The 15,963-nt window shown below is 45.3% G+C and overlaps 1 protein-coding gene across 1 annotated transcript in view; it reads left to right on the top strand.

Annotated features, from left to right (window-relative positions):
- specc1 (sperm antigen with calponin homology and coiled-coil domains 1) overlaps window positions 1-15,963 on the top strand; it is a 185,509-nt gene that overhangs the window by 117,271 nt on the left and 52,275 nt on the right. Inside the window, 1 exon segment of the mRNA XM_052097994.1 lies at window positions 1,760-1,862. Within this exon segment, the coding sequence (XP_051953954.1) occupies window positions 1,760-1,862 (103 nt within the window).

Genomic DNA, 15,963 nt, shown 5'->3' with positions numbered 1-15,963 from the left:
GAAAGAGTCTCACGCCCCTGCAGCCTCCATTCTGTACACGCCACTGATATACATATATAGAGACACTCCTTTAGAAGTTTAACATCAGTCTCCACACATGCATTTAGCTGTGTAAATGGGGACATACCATAGACTTCTATTTCAACAGTTACTATAGATTAACCTTGACCCTAAGGCCACATCCACACTAATACATTGATTTTGCTACATTACATCTCTCATCCACACTGGAAAAGCATTTTCCTCGACCAAAAACTGACTAAAACTGCGGACTTAGGAAACAGAACTCTGAGTAGTATGGATTTGGCCTAAAAGAAAACTTTTTTGCATTTATAGAATTCTAAGACAGCAGTATTTGCTTAATTAATCTATTTATTATTTATTTTTAAATTGTGGACATCCCTGAATGTTCTTAAAGAGAGGTTTTGTCAGATTTAGCTAACTTTTTGGGACAATTATTTCTCTAAACTACACACACTTCTACCTAGCTAACTAAATGAGGATGTACCATAGGCTTTTATTGTTTTTATTTAAAGCTAATTATAATTGCAACAGACAAACCAAAGGTTTTTGTCAGATTTTAGCTACCGTTAACTTCTGGGGACAATTCTTGAAAACTAAGTACACCCACAAAGACACTATTAGACTTCAAATCATAGCCGTTTTGTCCAGGTTAGTTAAGTTACAAATATCTTTAGCTTTTTATTAAAGATCACAGAATTGGCTCAATCACTTTATATCGAGTGCTGTATAGTATTGAATATTCACTGCAGATTTTTACAAACATCAGTGTGAAATGACATAAAGCAATAAAGCTAATAAGAAGAATAAGAGAGGACACCAGTGTTATGACTCTCAGTTCAGTGACCACAGAGTCATCTAATTTTCCCATGAACACACAACAAGGCAATCTAATTATCTTTCAGGCTGTTTCTCTCGCAGGGTGACGCCCCTGATGTACTGATGCACTCTTACATGTGTGTGAGGATTTAAGCAGTGGTTAAACACGGAACCAGTCAAGATAAAGTCAGCCAAATTCAAGCACAATCTGTTATGACATTATTTCTCCCATGTACAGTTTATATTTTGTTCAGATTCTAAGTGTTTGCTTTGGTACACAGTTGTACACACATATGCAAACACATATACATACAGTGCCATATAAAAGTCTTACTCCATTTGGAAAATGGAAAAATTGCATATTTGATTTGCAGCATAACAATTTGAGTGAAAAGCTGAATTAAATAATTAGTGTGTATTTCAGAATTTCTTTTTGGTATGTTCACCTTTTTTTTAATGACAGCATGAATTCAAACATAGTTCATGTGCAAAACCTGAAAGACCATGTTATCCAGCATGATTTGAGAATGTTCCAAATATGCTTCATTGGAAGAAAAAAACAAAAAACAAATCTGATCCTCTGTACAAAGGAGTTCACATAGTCAATGTCATAAATTTGTCTTATTTGATTAGATACCTAGAATTCTTAAATGTTTCTTATTCAATTTATGCTATACAAATTATTTGTCTTATTAATTTCTTTCTTTTTCAAAATCCTTAAACCTTCATTTCTAGGTTTAAATCAGATTTTTAATCCCATATTTTCAATGTGGATTTTGAATTACATTTAAGTCATTCAATGCTAATCACATTCATGAAAATAAGAAATGTTACTGTTAGGAATGCATGTCAAAATATCTCCAACACATGAACAGATGTAGTTTTAGTGACAGTATGAGTGTGTGTCCCCTGATGTTAGTGTGGAAAGAACAGACCCTCTGTCTGCTCTGGCGCGGGAGTATGGTGGATCTAAGAGGAACGCTCTACTGAAGTGGTGCCAGAAGAAAACAGAGGGCTATCCGGTAAGGAACACAGGCCCTGACCCCCAGCTCTTTCTCTCTTCCTCATCTTTTAGTGTATTTTTATTGGAATGAATGTTCAAATACAACATTTCCAAAGGAGTGTAGAGTGAAAAGGAATTTATGAGAATTCAGCTTTAGAAATAACAAAGTAAAAAAAAAGATATCAAGTGAAATATATTGTAAATACTAAATTATAAATATTATTTAATATAATAGTTATTTTATTAGTGAAGTCCAAAATAAAATTGTAAGATACCTGGTGGGTGGCCCAGATTTGAAATCTGGCTTGTGCAGTGCATGAAATTAACTTTTTAGCTGTGACTGGTGGGTGAATGCCCAGACACATTGGTTCCCCTTCTTTCACTCACTCGACATTGTGTCGATTGTAGTGACACAATGTGGTCTCTTCTGAGAGCCTCACGTACCTCTGAACTTGAGAAAAGGCCAATGTCAAGTTGGCAGGCAGAATTTGAATGCCCTGCCCCCAGACATACGGGTATAAAGGGGAGAGGGGGAGCGAATGTCAGTCAGATTTTTTCTTTGGAGCCGAATGGTTGTGTAATCAGCGAGCTGTGTGTCACAACTGTTTCACCCACCTCTGCAAGAGAGCTTTCTGTTGGACCTGACGGCTCATTTCAGCGGCTTTCTCCTCTCTGCACGCTGTGCAGACTCTGCCCCTGGGCGGTTCGACAGCGCTTCTCTCCTAAAAGAGTTTGATTTCTCTAAAAGAGTTTATTCTCCTCTAAAGCGTTGAACGTCCTTTTCAGGACACATCTTTTTAAAGATGCCCTTCCGCCACTGTGTTAAACAGTTCCTAGATGTGGCCAGTATCTCTATAGATCTGACGGTAATAGACGCTGCCTCGTGTGCCTGGGTAGCGATCACACTGAGGCAGCGTTTGTGGATGGTTCATGTTCTTACTTGTTCTTGCGAGGACATGACCATGGCAACGTTGCGGTCGTGGCTTTCGTTTCTCAAAACGAATGCCACTTCAGCTGCCCCCCGCATCGCTCCTTCTTCCCACGAGATTGAGGTGACCTGTCTGGCGATGGAGGCGATTTGTGGATGGGCTGTGTTTTGGCAGGCACAGCCCCACGAACCACCCACCTTCCGGCACGCTCGTTTGCTTCCATCTGCGCTCGGGACGACGGCGGCTCGCTTCACCTGGAGCCAGGTCTGGATGACGACATCGCCGCTGCATCGGAGAGCGTTCAGGCGTCTGACGCTGAAGACCTGACCGTACGCCCATCCTCGGGCCAGCCCGCCCAGTCTGACACGCAGAATTCTACAATACAAGATTGGTTCACAGCAGTAGACCTGAAGGACGCGTTTGCGTTTGACGGCCAGGTGTATCAGTACAATGTCCTCCCCTTCGGCCTGTCCCTGTCCCCTCGCATCTTCACCAAGGTCGCAGAGGAAGCCCTTGCCCTGCTACGGGAAGTGGGCAATTACCTCGATGACTGACTCATCCTAGCACACTCTCGAGAGTTACTATGCACCACAGGGACCAGCCTCAGCCATTTAGGGCTTCAGGTCAACTGGGAAAAAAGCAAGCTCTCTCCGGCTCAGAGCATCTCTTTTCTCGGTTTGGAGTTAGACTCGGTCTCAATGTCAGCACGCCTCACATCTGAGCACACGCTGTCAGTGCTTGCGTGCCTCGCTCGCTTCAAGCTAGGCACAGCGGTTCCTCTCAAACGGTTCCAGAGGCTCCTGGGGCATATTTCATCCTTGGCCGCTCCACTCGGGTTGATGCATATAAGACTGCTCCAGGCACTCAGCCGCTGGCTCCTGGACGGGGCCCCGCCTGTGTTGGCAACTGCCTCGAGTTGTTGGCTGTACTCCTTGCCCTGTGGAGGTTTCTCCCACTGATTCGGGGCAAGCACATCTTGATCCGTTCAGACAATACTGCCACGGTAGCGTACATAAATCGCCAAGGCAAGCCTTAGCAAGGTGGCATACGCGCCGTCACATGTCACAACTCACCCGCCATCTCCTCCTTTGGAGTCTGCCATTACTTAGGTCGCTGATCACCACTCATACCCCTGGCGACCACAACACGATGGAGGACACGCTGTCGCGACAGCTCTTGCTTAGCGGAGAGTGGAGACTCAACCCCCAGGTGGTCCAGCTGATTTGGGGCTGCTTCCTCAGGGCACAGATAGATCTCTTTGCCTCCCAAGACAACTCCCACTGCCCGTCTGGTACTCCCTAATGATACACATTTATCACAGTGAGCCTTCTTACACTGGTGCTGTGCAAGGTCAGGGAGGACGAGGAACAAGTCACCTTGGTGGCTCCTTATTGGCGAATCTCTCGAATCTCAAACTCCTAGAGACAGCACCTCCCTGGAAAATTCCCCTGAGGAAGGACCTTTCTCAGGGACGGGGCACCCTCTGGCACCCGCGCCCAGACCTCTGGAATCTCCATGTCTGGCCCCTGGATGAGACACGGAAGACTTAAGCAGCCTACCACCTGCAGTCGTAGACATGATCAACCAAGCCAGAGCTCCCTCTACCAGGCAGCTTTACGCCCTAAAGTGGCATCTGTTCGCAAATTGGTGTTCTTCCAGATCTGAAGACCCGCTAAGATGCGCAGTTCGGTCAGTGCTTTCATTCCTGCAGGAGAGGCTGGAGCGGAGGCTGTCCTCCTCCACCTTGAAGGTGTATGTCACTGCTATTGCATCCCACCATTACGCAGTAGACGGCAAGTCCCTTGGTAAGCACAACTTGATTATCAGGTTCGGAGGTTGAACCCTTCCTGGCCAAGCCTGTTCCCCTCCTGGGATCTCTCAGTGGTCCTCTCAGGCTTTCAGAGACCCCCCTTCGAGACGCTTGATTCAGTCGAGCTCAAAGCCCTCTCCTTGAAGATGGCCCTCCTGATCGTGCTCGCTTCCATCAAGAGGATTGGGGACCTGCAAGCCTTCTCTGTCAGTGACACTTGCCTGGAGTTCGGTCCGGAAGATGCTCACGTCATCCTAAGACCGCGACCGGGCTACGTGCACAAGGTTCCTACGACCCCCTTGCAGGTCGTGAACTTGCAAGCGCTGTCCCAGGAGGAGGCAAACCAAGCCTCTTCATTGCTGTGTTCGGTATGTGCTTTGCTTATCTACATGGACCGCACGCAGGGCTTAAGATGCTCTGAGCAGCACTTTGTCTGCTTTGGTGGATGGCGGAAAGGGAATACCGTCTCCAAACAGAGGTTAGCTCATTGGGTTGTTGATGCTATTTCCCTAGCCTATCACACCCAGGCCGTGTCCTCCCCCTTGCGGGTTCGAGCACACTCTATGAGAAGTGTGGCATCCTCGTTGGCACTGGACCACGGCACCTCCTTAGCAGACATCTGCAGAGCGGCGGGCTAGGCAACACCCAACACCTTTGCTAGGTTCTACAACCTCAGGGTTGAGTCGGTCTCATCCCGTGTTTTGTCAGGTCCGAGCTGGTAGAACTCAGTAATACAGAACAGCCAAACGGTTGTTCCGCTTGCACCTTGCGCCCTTCACCAAGCTGATCCAGTGTGCCTTCTCTCCCAGGTTAGCCAGTAGGCTCTCACTTCCTTGATGCTCTTCCTCCCTAGCCCTCTGGCCGTGGATTCAGCAGAGGAATTTTCCACCAGACCCACCATGAGTCAAGTGCTCTGTGTTGGGCTTGGGCTCCACAGGCATAGTTCCCGCATCAGGCAACTCCCTGTGATGTATTTTCCTCGGTACGGTCACCCTGCTGGCAGGACCTGTGCCTCCCTTGGGCTGTCCCGGTTGCCCCCCGGTCACCGTGTCTGTAGCAACTCCTCCCTTGTCAGGCAGGATCTATCACGAACCATGTCCACGGGTGGCTTGATAACCCCCATGTGTATTGGCCACGAGTTACCTCCCTCCAGTCTGGGCAGGTCATGGTCTCCGCAGGGCCTTTTCCCCATGAAAGAATAGGAACAGGAAAGGACACCTTCCTCGACACATCTATAGCGTTAAGATAGCCCCAGCTGCTTTTTAACTCTATGACGAGAAAAATAGAGAGAGAAAATGCCGCGGCTAGCCGGCTGGCTCCCATACAAGTCGTATCGCCTGTTCCCGTACAGGTATTGGGAACCTAAGAGCGGAATATGACACCTTTTAGTGGTGCCATTGGGGAGGGTTATGTGCAGCTTACCCAGCTACTTCTAGCATGCAGCAGCCTGCTTGCACCTGGCTCAGCAGTCACATAACACGGGTAGTGCATGGTGTTTTGAAGTGGGACCCCTTGTGTCACTACAATCGACACAGCGTTGAGTGAGTGACAGAAGGGGAATGGGCCGCGATAAGCTAAAATAAGCCGCCGCGTTATGCTGAATGTACCACAAAACGGCGCCGCGATATGCAGAGAATGCGCACCAACAACCCCCCCCCACCAACCCCCCCTGGCTCAAGTTTTGGGCCAGTTGCTATGTAAAATCCCAAGCCGATTTCTCTTCCCAGTCCAGCCCTGGTCCTTGTTACAGTGTAATTACAAAAGTAAGTACCGAATAATATTAATTAACAACATGTAGGTTTTGGGGTAGGGTTTGGATTAGAGCTGGTTATTTGTAATTATGCATAATTTTCTGTTATTACTGTAGTCAATACATATAATATGTATATCAAGGACACTGTAAAATAAAGTATTACCGAAACTTCTTGTTCAAGAACCATTTTGAGGCTGTACTGAATTATGATGACACGTTTGACAATTCACATGTAGTCCAATTGTTGTTGCATGTCATTTGCGTGTGTATCCTGAGACGGTCTTAGATGATTATACAGCGTTTATAGATGACACTATTCTTGCAAACTTTTCAGAGAAAAAAATTGGAGAACTAGTCATATGCTCTGAATACACAGCGAATCAGACACATGCACTGACAGTTTTTCTTTCGTCTGTTCTTCAAAATATCATCTAGGGTGTTTCTTCAAGCGTGCGTCTTTGTTTCAATCGGCATTTCTTGACGTTTGTCACTCCGAGACATCTTACAGGTTGCCCGCCACAGTGCCGGGTAGATGAGCTCTGTATATCCACTCAATGCAAGTGAATGGTGACCAGGCCTTTGAAGCTCCAAAAAGCACATAAAGGCACCTTTGAAGCTCCAAAAAGCACATAAAGGCAGCATAAAAGTAATCCACACGACTCCAGTGTTTAATATATGTCTTCTAAAGTGATCCAATCACTTTGGATGAGAAATAAATCAATATTTCAATCCTTTTTAACTATAAATCTCAACTTTCACATTATAATGTGAAAGTGGAGATTTATAGTTAAACCACGCCAATTATATAGCTTCCGCAGATTTAAACACTCGAGTCGTATGGATTACTTATTTGCTGCCTTTATGTGATTTTTGGAGCTTCCAAGGACTAGTCACCATTCACTTGGGCCTACAGAGCTGAAATATTCTTCTAAAAATCTTTCCAAGAAAAATGGCATGATGATGAGAGAATTTTAATTTTTGTGTGAACTATTACTGTAAGATCTGACAAAGTAACTTAATCCTAATAGAAATGATCATTACTAAACAGGTAACACAGGATTCTAGAGTTAAGACTTTTCTTTATTATGGCCCCCTGGAAACCTTTTTAGCTAGACTGCACTCACTACTACTACTACTACTACTACTACTACAAACTGTTACGAATGGAGGCAGCGAAGGCAGACGAGGAGAGTGGATCTAAATGCAGCTTACTTTATTAAACAAACAAACAAATGAACACAAAGGAAAAAACCCACAATGGGAAAACAGGAAACTTAAACACGATGAAAATCACACTGAGAACTCAGGCAGGGAACACATACCAGGCCTAACAACATTCAACGATTGACAGAGGGGAGTGAAAACAACCGGGTTAAAATACATGAACATGGGAAAACGTGAGCCAATGAACAATCAGAACTCAAACAAGATGACAGGGTAATAAACAGAAACCAATGGCAAACTAACGAGGGCAGGTGAAAACAATGAACAGAGAACACGAAAGCTAACAAGGACACTATGGAGCTACAAGGGTAACAAAAGTGAAAACTAAGGCACTACAAAAGTGACAACAATGACAAACAAAGGGCAACAGTGAGACAAGACAAGGTATACATAACAGAGCCCCCCTCAAAGGATCGGATTCCAGACGATCCTAAATAATAAAAAGAAACAAATAAAAGAAGGCACCAGGAGCAGACGGGCAGACCAGGGGGGGCACGAGAGCAAGAAGGCAGTCCAGGGGGGCACAAAGGGCAGACCGGCAGTCCAAGGGGGGTACAGAGGGGACTGGGTCAGGGGGCCTGGGAGGTGGCCACAGGACAGGGACCGGTTCAGGGGGCCTGGGAGCTGGCCACAGGGCAAGGATAGGTTCAGGAGGCCTGGGAGCTGGCCACAGGGCAAGGACAGGTTCAGGAGGCCTGGGAGCTGGCCACAGGGCAAGGACAGGCTCAGGCGGCCTGGGAGCTGGCCACAGGGCAAGGACAGGATCAGGAGGCCTAACCGTGGGAGGCGGAGCCGTGGGAGGAGGCTCTAGAGGCGGAGACCTGGGAACTCTGGAGGCGGAGCCGAGGGATGTGGCGCCGTAGGAGGCTCTAGAGGCGGAGACCTGGAAGGCTCTGGCGGCGGAGCCGAGGGAGGTGGCGCCGCAGGAGGCTCTAGAGGCGGAGGCCTGGAAGGCTCAGGAGGTGGAGCCGATGGAGGTGGCGCCATAGGAGGCTCTAGAGGCGGAGCCCTGGAAGGCTCGAGAGGCTGGAGCTCTGGAAAGCTCAGGGAGCTTGGAAGGCGGAGCTCTGGAAAGCTCAGGGAGCTCGGAAGGCGGAGCTCTGGAAAGCTTGGAAGGCGGAGCTCTGGAAAGCTCGGAAGGCGGAGCTCTGGAAGGCTCGGGAGGAGGAGCCCTGGAAGACTCGAGGGACTTGAAAGGCGGAGCCTTGGGAGGCTCGGGAGGAGGAGCTCTGGAAAGCTCGGGAGGCGGAGCTCTGGAAAACTCAGGAAGCTCGGAAGGCACAGTTCTAGGAAGCTCGGAAGGCGGAGCTCTGGAAAGCTCGGGAGCCGGAGCTCTGTAAAGCTCGGGAGGCGGAGCTCTGGGAAGCTCAGGAGGCGGAGCCCTAGAAGGCTCGGGGGCCTCGAGAGGCTGACGCTGTAGGAGGATGAGCCGTGGACGGCGGAGCCGTGGACGGCGGGGCCGCGGCGGAGCCCAAGAAGGCTCTGGAGTCACTGGGGACAGAGCCGTAGGAGGCTCGGGAGGCGGAGCTCTGGGAAGCTCGAGAGGCGGAGCTCTGGGAAGCTCGAGAGGCGGAGCCCTAGAAGGCTCGAGAGACTTGAGAGATTTGAGAGGCGGAGCCCTGGAAGGCTCGGGAGGCTCAAGAGGAGGAGCCCTGGGAAACTCTGGAAGAGGAGCCCTAGAAGGCTCGAGAAGCTTGAGGGGCGGAGCCCTGGAAGACTCAGGAGGCGGAGCTCTGGGAAGCTCGGGAGGCGGAGCTCTGGGAAGCTCGAGAGACTTGAGAGGCGGAGCCCTAGGAAGCTCGGGAGGCGGAGCTCTGGAAAGCTCGGGAGGCAGAGCCCTAGAAGGCTCGGGGGCCTCGAGAGGCTGACACCATAGGAGGCGGAGCTGCGGACGGCGGGGCCGAGGCAGAGCCCAAGAAGGCTCTGGAGTCTCTGGGGACAGAGCCGTAGGAGGCTCGGGAGGCGGAGCTCTGGGAAGCTCGAGAGGCGGAGCCCTAGAAGGCTCGAGAGACTTGAGAGATTTGAGAGGCGGAGCCCTGGAAGGCTCGGGAGGCTCAAGAGGAGGAGCCCTGGGAAACTCTGGAAGAGGAGCCCTAGAAGGCTCGAGAAGCTTGAGGGGCGGAGCCCTGGAAGACTCAGGAGGCGGAGCTCTGGGAAGCTCGGGAGGCGGAGCTCTGGGAAGCTCGAGAGACTTGAGAGGCGGAGCCCTAGGAAGCTCGGGAGGCGGAGCTCTGGGAAGCTCGGGAGGCAGAGCCCTAGAAGGCTCGGGGGCCTCGAGAGGCTGACACCATAGGAGGCGGAGCTGCGGACGGCGGGGCCGAGGCGGAGCCCAAGAAGGCTCTGGAGTCTCTGGGGACAGAGCCGTAGGAGGCTCGGGAGGCGGAGCTCTGGGAAGCTCGAGAGGCGGAGCTCTGGGAAGCTCGAGAGGCGGAGCCCTAGAAGGCTCGAGAGACTTGAGAGAGTTGAGAGGTGGAGCCCTGGAAGGCTCGGGAGGCTCAAGAGGAGGAGCCCTGGGAAACTCTGGAAGAGGAGCCCTAGAAGGCTCGGAGGCCTCGAGAGGCTGACGCCGTAGGAGGATGAGCCGCGGACGGCGAGGCCGCGGCGGAGCCCAAGAAGGCTCTGGGACGGTAGAGGCTACAGGAGCTGGCTCTGGGAGGGTAGAGGCTACAGGCGCTGGCTCTGGGACGGTAGAGGCTACAGGCGCTGGCTCTGGGACGGTAGAGGCTACAGGTGCCGGCTCGCTGACCGTGGAAGGCGTGGGCACAGGCTCGCTGACCGTGGAAAGCGTGGGCACAGGCTCCTTGCAGTAAGCCGCTAGATCCATTTGTGGTCAATCGTTCTGTTAGGAATGGAGGCAGCGAAGGCAGACGAGGAGAGTGGATCTAAATGCAGCTTACTAAATGCAGCTTACTTTATTAAACAAACAAACAAATAAACACAAAGGAAAAACCCACAATGGGAAAACAGGAAACTTAAACACGATGAAAATCACACTGAGAACTCGGGCAGGGAACACATACCAGGCCTAACAACATTCAACGATTGACAGAGGGGAGTGAAAACAACCGGGTTAAAACACATGAACATGGGAAAACGGGAGCCAATGAACAAAAGAACTCAAACAAGATGACAGGGTAATAAACAGAAACCAATGGCAAACTAACGAGGGCAGGTGAAAACAATGAACAGAGAACACGAAAGCTAACAAGGACACTATGGAGCTACAAGGGTGACAAAAGTGAAAACTAAGGAACTATAAAAGTGACAACAATGACAAACAAAGGGCAACAGTGAGACAAGACAAGGTATACATAACACAAACAGAGTTTGTTTTGGAGGATGTTTCTTCGTGGTTACAAATCAATTACTCAATAACTTTTTATTCTTAATTTCTTCAGTTTAATCTTTTATCTAGTTTTTGAGCTGTTTTTAAAGTCATTTTGATTAATTATAGTTAAAGTGAGTTTTAATAGAAGTATGTGCAGTCTTGGGTTTTATTAGCATATTTCTTAAAAAAAATATATTTTATTGTACAAAATTATTGTATAAAAAAATACAAAATATTTTATAAAGTTATTAATCTAATCTATAAAAACTATGTTTCGAGATTTCTGCCAGATAGAAATGTATGAATATAATCTGAATTCTCTCTTTCACTCTTTCTTTATGTTTGACTTTTTTTCTTGTGACTAATATTTTTTCAAAGATTCCACTGTACCACAAAACAAAGGATCTTTGCTTTTTTATCAATGAACACACATATACTTATAACAAACAACTTCTTAGGCTGCATGCATTCAATAAATCTGTACTGCTTTGTTAAAAACAATTACAACAAATATTGTAGGAACAATAGTTTATAAATTCAGCTGGGTAGGAGGAAAATATCAACCTTGAGGAGATTTGTAGTGTCAGAATGTGTGTGTGCATCAATAACTATATATATTTCCTTTCTTTCTTTCTTTCTTTCTTTCTTTCTTTCTTTGTGTTTGTGTGTATGTGTGTGTTTGTGTGTATGTGTGTGTGTGTTTGTGTGTGTGTGTGTGTGTGTGTGTGTGTGTGTGTGTGTGTGTGTGTGTGTGTGTGTGTGTGTGTGTGTGTTTCAGATAGTGGGTATGTAAAGTAGACGTGTGTGTGTAGCCCATACATTATGTTAGAATTGGTATTTGTGCCACTGGGGTCGTATCAGCCAGGGTTCCCAGAAGAAAACCATGTTTAATTGGGCACGTGTGTATGTGTGTGAGCAGCTAATGATTCTCTGGTTCACTGGCTGCTCTAATAGCTCATTAGAAGCACTTTAAACCCTTATGGGACAAGACCCGGGGCTCCACCATTGTCATGTGTGAGATTGAGATTAGCTGTTGAACACTAACATGCTTACCACCCATATTAGCCTCAGTGGGTAAACAAAGTGAAGGAGGGGCACTCACACTTTCCACCCTACCTTTTTCACCATCTTTCACTTAATGCCAGAAAACAGTCGCCTATTCTCTTGTTCAGCATTGATGTTTGTAAGCACAGGCTAAACGCAGGCTGCTTTCAGGAGATCTACTCCGGCTGTTAAGTAGTACTGAGTATCTGCAATAGGTAAATATGGATTAGCTTAGTTTTGTTTTTTTCTGAGTAACACTTTTTATTGATTCACCCACATATATTAACAGAATCAACGTGTAACCCCCATTATTCCCATTCCCCCTTCCAATCCCAAACTCCACCCTGACCCTCAACAAATATCCCTGTGGTCACAGTTGAGTATACACACAAAAATAAATAAATGTATTTATTTATTTTGTGTGTATACTCAAGTGTGACCACAGGGATATTGAGATTAGTGTTAGTGTTAGTGTTACATATATATATCACACGCATAGCCTTCTCCATGGCATTTCCTCGAATGCCGCCACCCTCCCCATCTCTGTGCACCAATCTTGAAAAATGAGGGCACTCCAGCCAACTTCCATCCCCTAAGAACAATCTGTCTGTCGATCATAACTCCAGCTAGGACCCAGTTATTTATATATTTATCCCCTATATTAATAACTGTCCCATCGCCTGGGGCAAAATTACATTTGAGTGTTCAATACGTCACACATAAAACTCTGAACCCTCAACCAAAATTCTTGGATCTTAACACACCACCAAAAAGCATGGGTTGTGTCCCCATCCTCTGATTGGCACCACCGACAGGTGGGTGTGCCTTTCAGACCAAGCCTATACAGTCTAGAGGGGGTCCAATAGAATCGATGTAGAATCTTAAATTGCATAAGTTGCACCCTTGCATCTCTAGATGCAGACTTGATGTTTTTTAGAATCCTAGTCTACACTCCCTTTTCCAATATCAAGTTTAAATCTTTCTCCCATAATCTCTTGAGAGTAGTTGAAGCTCCGTCCCCCAGACTCTAAATTTGTAGGGAGTAAAACACTGATGCCTCATGACCCTTTTCCAAAAGCAGTAATCATCACTCCCAGAGTATCTGCTGCTTTAGTGTGATGTATGCTACTCGAACAATAAGTACAGAGCAGGTGGTGCAGCTGTAAATACCTAAAGAATTGAGATCTGGGAATCCCAAAATGTTGAACCATATTTTCAAAGGATCTCAACACTACACTCTCATATAGGTCACCGAGCCTATTAACCTCCCTCACAATCCACTCTGACCAGCAAAAAGGGGACTTATTAAAACATAATTTGGGGTTAAGCCATATGCTCCAGGCAACATTTTAATAAATGTCTGAATAAAATATTCTGGATATTTTTGCCCATACCGAGTGCAAGATAACGGGGTGTAACTTAACTTCACCAGTTAGTTTGTTAGAAAGGCTTTGCAATGGCGAAATAGGGGCAAGAACTTCCTGTTCAATACAGGAAGGGGCTCTCTCAGGTGGAAGTGACCAATGAGCCAAATGTCTGAGACCGAATGCATAATAATAAAACAAAATTTTGGGTAGGCCTAGCCCACCTTTGTCAATCGGCCTATGCAACTTACCGTACTGAAATGTAATCTGGGACATTTCCCATTCCAAATGAAGGACTTCACTATGCTATCATATTGCTTGAAATAAGAGAGGGGGATATCTACAGGGAGAGATTGTATCAGGTTGTTGAATTTTGGAATACAAACAGATTAGCTTTGTTAAAATAGAAAAGATTTACTCACTTTCATATTGTTCCAAATCTGAATGGTTTTCTTTCTTCCATGTAACACAAAATGTAATATTAGGGAGAATGATAGGGACTGACAGCCTCAGTCACCTTTCTCTTTCACTGTATGTTTTTCTATACAATGAAAGTAAATAGTGACTGAGTCTTACATTTTGCCTAACATCTCCTATTGTGTCATATGGATTTGTAACAACATGACGGTGAGTGAATGATGGGAGAATTTTCATTTTTGTCAAGATACTATCCCAAGATATAAAATCACTCATGTTATATGTAACATGTAATAGTTTTTATTTTAATTTCCATGTGGTAATGACTATTTTTGGATAATCCTGTAAACTAATACTTGAATCAGTGACTGCATAAGCCAAATTTGAAGTTGTAAATTAGTTTACATATGCACACCTCTGACCGCCCATTCTGTATTTGTGCTGGTAAGTTGCAATGTTGCTCCTATAAACTGTTCTTCACATTATACCCCTTATTATACCCCCATTTACAGTTATTTTTTTCCTCATAACTCACATGTAAATAATGTAAAGCACTTTTGCTCACTAATAGTCATGCAAATACATCTACCGTGGTATGAACAGTTTATCAAAATCTCTACTTAGCACATTTCTGCTGTTAAATGGGATTTATCTGTAGTTCTCTTTTTTTTTTTTTTTGGTCACGCCCATTTTGAAACAAGAAAAACTTTTGTCCCACCACCACACACAAACCATAAGCTGTTCAAAAACCTGATGAAAAAAAAGAGAAAACTTTAATGTTTAAAGGAAAGCAGTTAATGGAAAGACTGCTTTAAAAATTTAAAAACTGCATTTTCTTTCAGTTTCATGTCACTGTTTCTGATGAATATCAATAAGAGTGAAATGTAAAAAATAAAATGAAAACTGCATGCTTTTTAAAGTTTTAATAAAAAATGTATTTACCCTCCTCATTGGAAAAATAATAATATGATCTGGTCACTAGGCTTACACTTGTTCTTTTATTTTCTTTATACTTTATACTATATAATAAATATAAAAATATATAATAATTAAAAAAGTGATACTGCTGTGCATGAGCAATGTTAAACAAAAGCTCACTCAAAAAAAAACCATTCCGTCATCATTTAGGCTACTCTCCTTCAATTTGTTGCCAACAAGTAGCTTATGAATATTTTACATCCCTTAAACACAAGGATGGGGGATGAGAAGATTGTGATTGTGACTGTCAAGCTCCAAAAGCACATAAAATCACCATAAAAGCCATCTATTACTTGTGTTCGCTATATTTCAAGTCTTCTGAAGCCATACAGTAGCCCTACTGGACAGCTCACTGTTTAGTCATCTTTTGCCCATTTTTATTGCAGGTATTTCTATTTTAACAAAGCTAATCTGTTTGTATTCCAAAATTCAACAACCTGATACAATCTCTCCCTGTAGATATCCCCCTCTCTTATTTCAAGCAATATGATAGCATAGCGAAGTCCTTCATTTGGAGCATTACTATAAACATTACTATAATGTGAAAAAAAACCAATTCTCATAAACAATGCATTCAGATTTTTTACTTTTATGTTTTTTTTGTTATTCTTATGAAAATCAATGGTGATTCTCAGTAGATTCTCATTACCTTAATACAGTATTTCTTTTTACTGTATTACTTAGGAAGATGGCCACAGGCCCCTTCTCACACTGCAGACCTGAGAAAAGGTTAGCTCAAGAACACATGCATGAAATTGAGCTTAATATTGGCTGAGGAAAAGGTCAAGTAGGGCTACTGGTCCACTATGTCATAAGAGACATCAGAGAGCAACTAATTACCTGTTAACACGCGAAGATGGACAATGCTGTCACCTGTGACTGCACACACACATCCTGGTCCATCCTTCTCTTCTTTCAAAGCTTGTTTAAATTTCACTCCCCTTCTAATCAATTCATATCACAATCACTCAAAGCCATGCAGCTCTTTTTTTTTAATAATAATGTATTGACCTTAGTCAAATGACTTGGAAGGAGCTGTGTACATGGATTGTGTATTGTAATGAATTGTGCACCTGCAAGAGATGTTTGAAGGTAGAGGAAAGATTAATTAAGTTCTGATCCCATTTGCTTAGAGATAAGCTTCATTAAAAGAGGCATTACTAGTAAAACACTATGAGTATTGTCAGTCACACACACACATACACACGTACGCCCCTCATCTCCTGCACAGTTCAAATGAGGTGTCAGGAAACTGGCTGCTTTATTGCTCTCA

The sequence above is a fragment of the Xyrauchen texanus genome, chromosome 3 (genome assembly GCF_025860055.1).
Source record: "Xyrauchen texanus isolate HMW12.3.18 chromosome 3, RBS_HiC_50CHRs, whole genome shotgun sequence".
Lineage (NCBI taxonomy): Eukaryota > Metazoa > Chordata > Actinopteri > Cypriniformes > Catostomidae > Xyrauchen > Xyrauchen texanus.
Note: the sequence above shows the minus strand (reverse complement) of the source record. Positions and strands in the feature narration are given on the sequence as shown.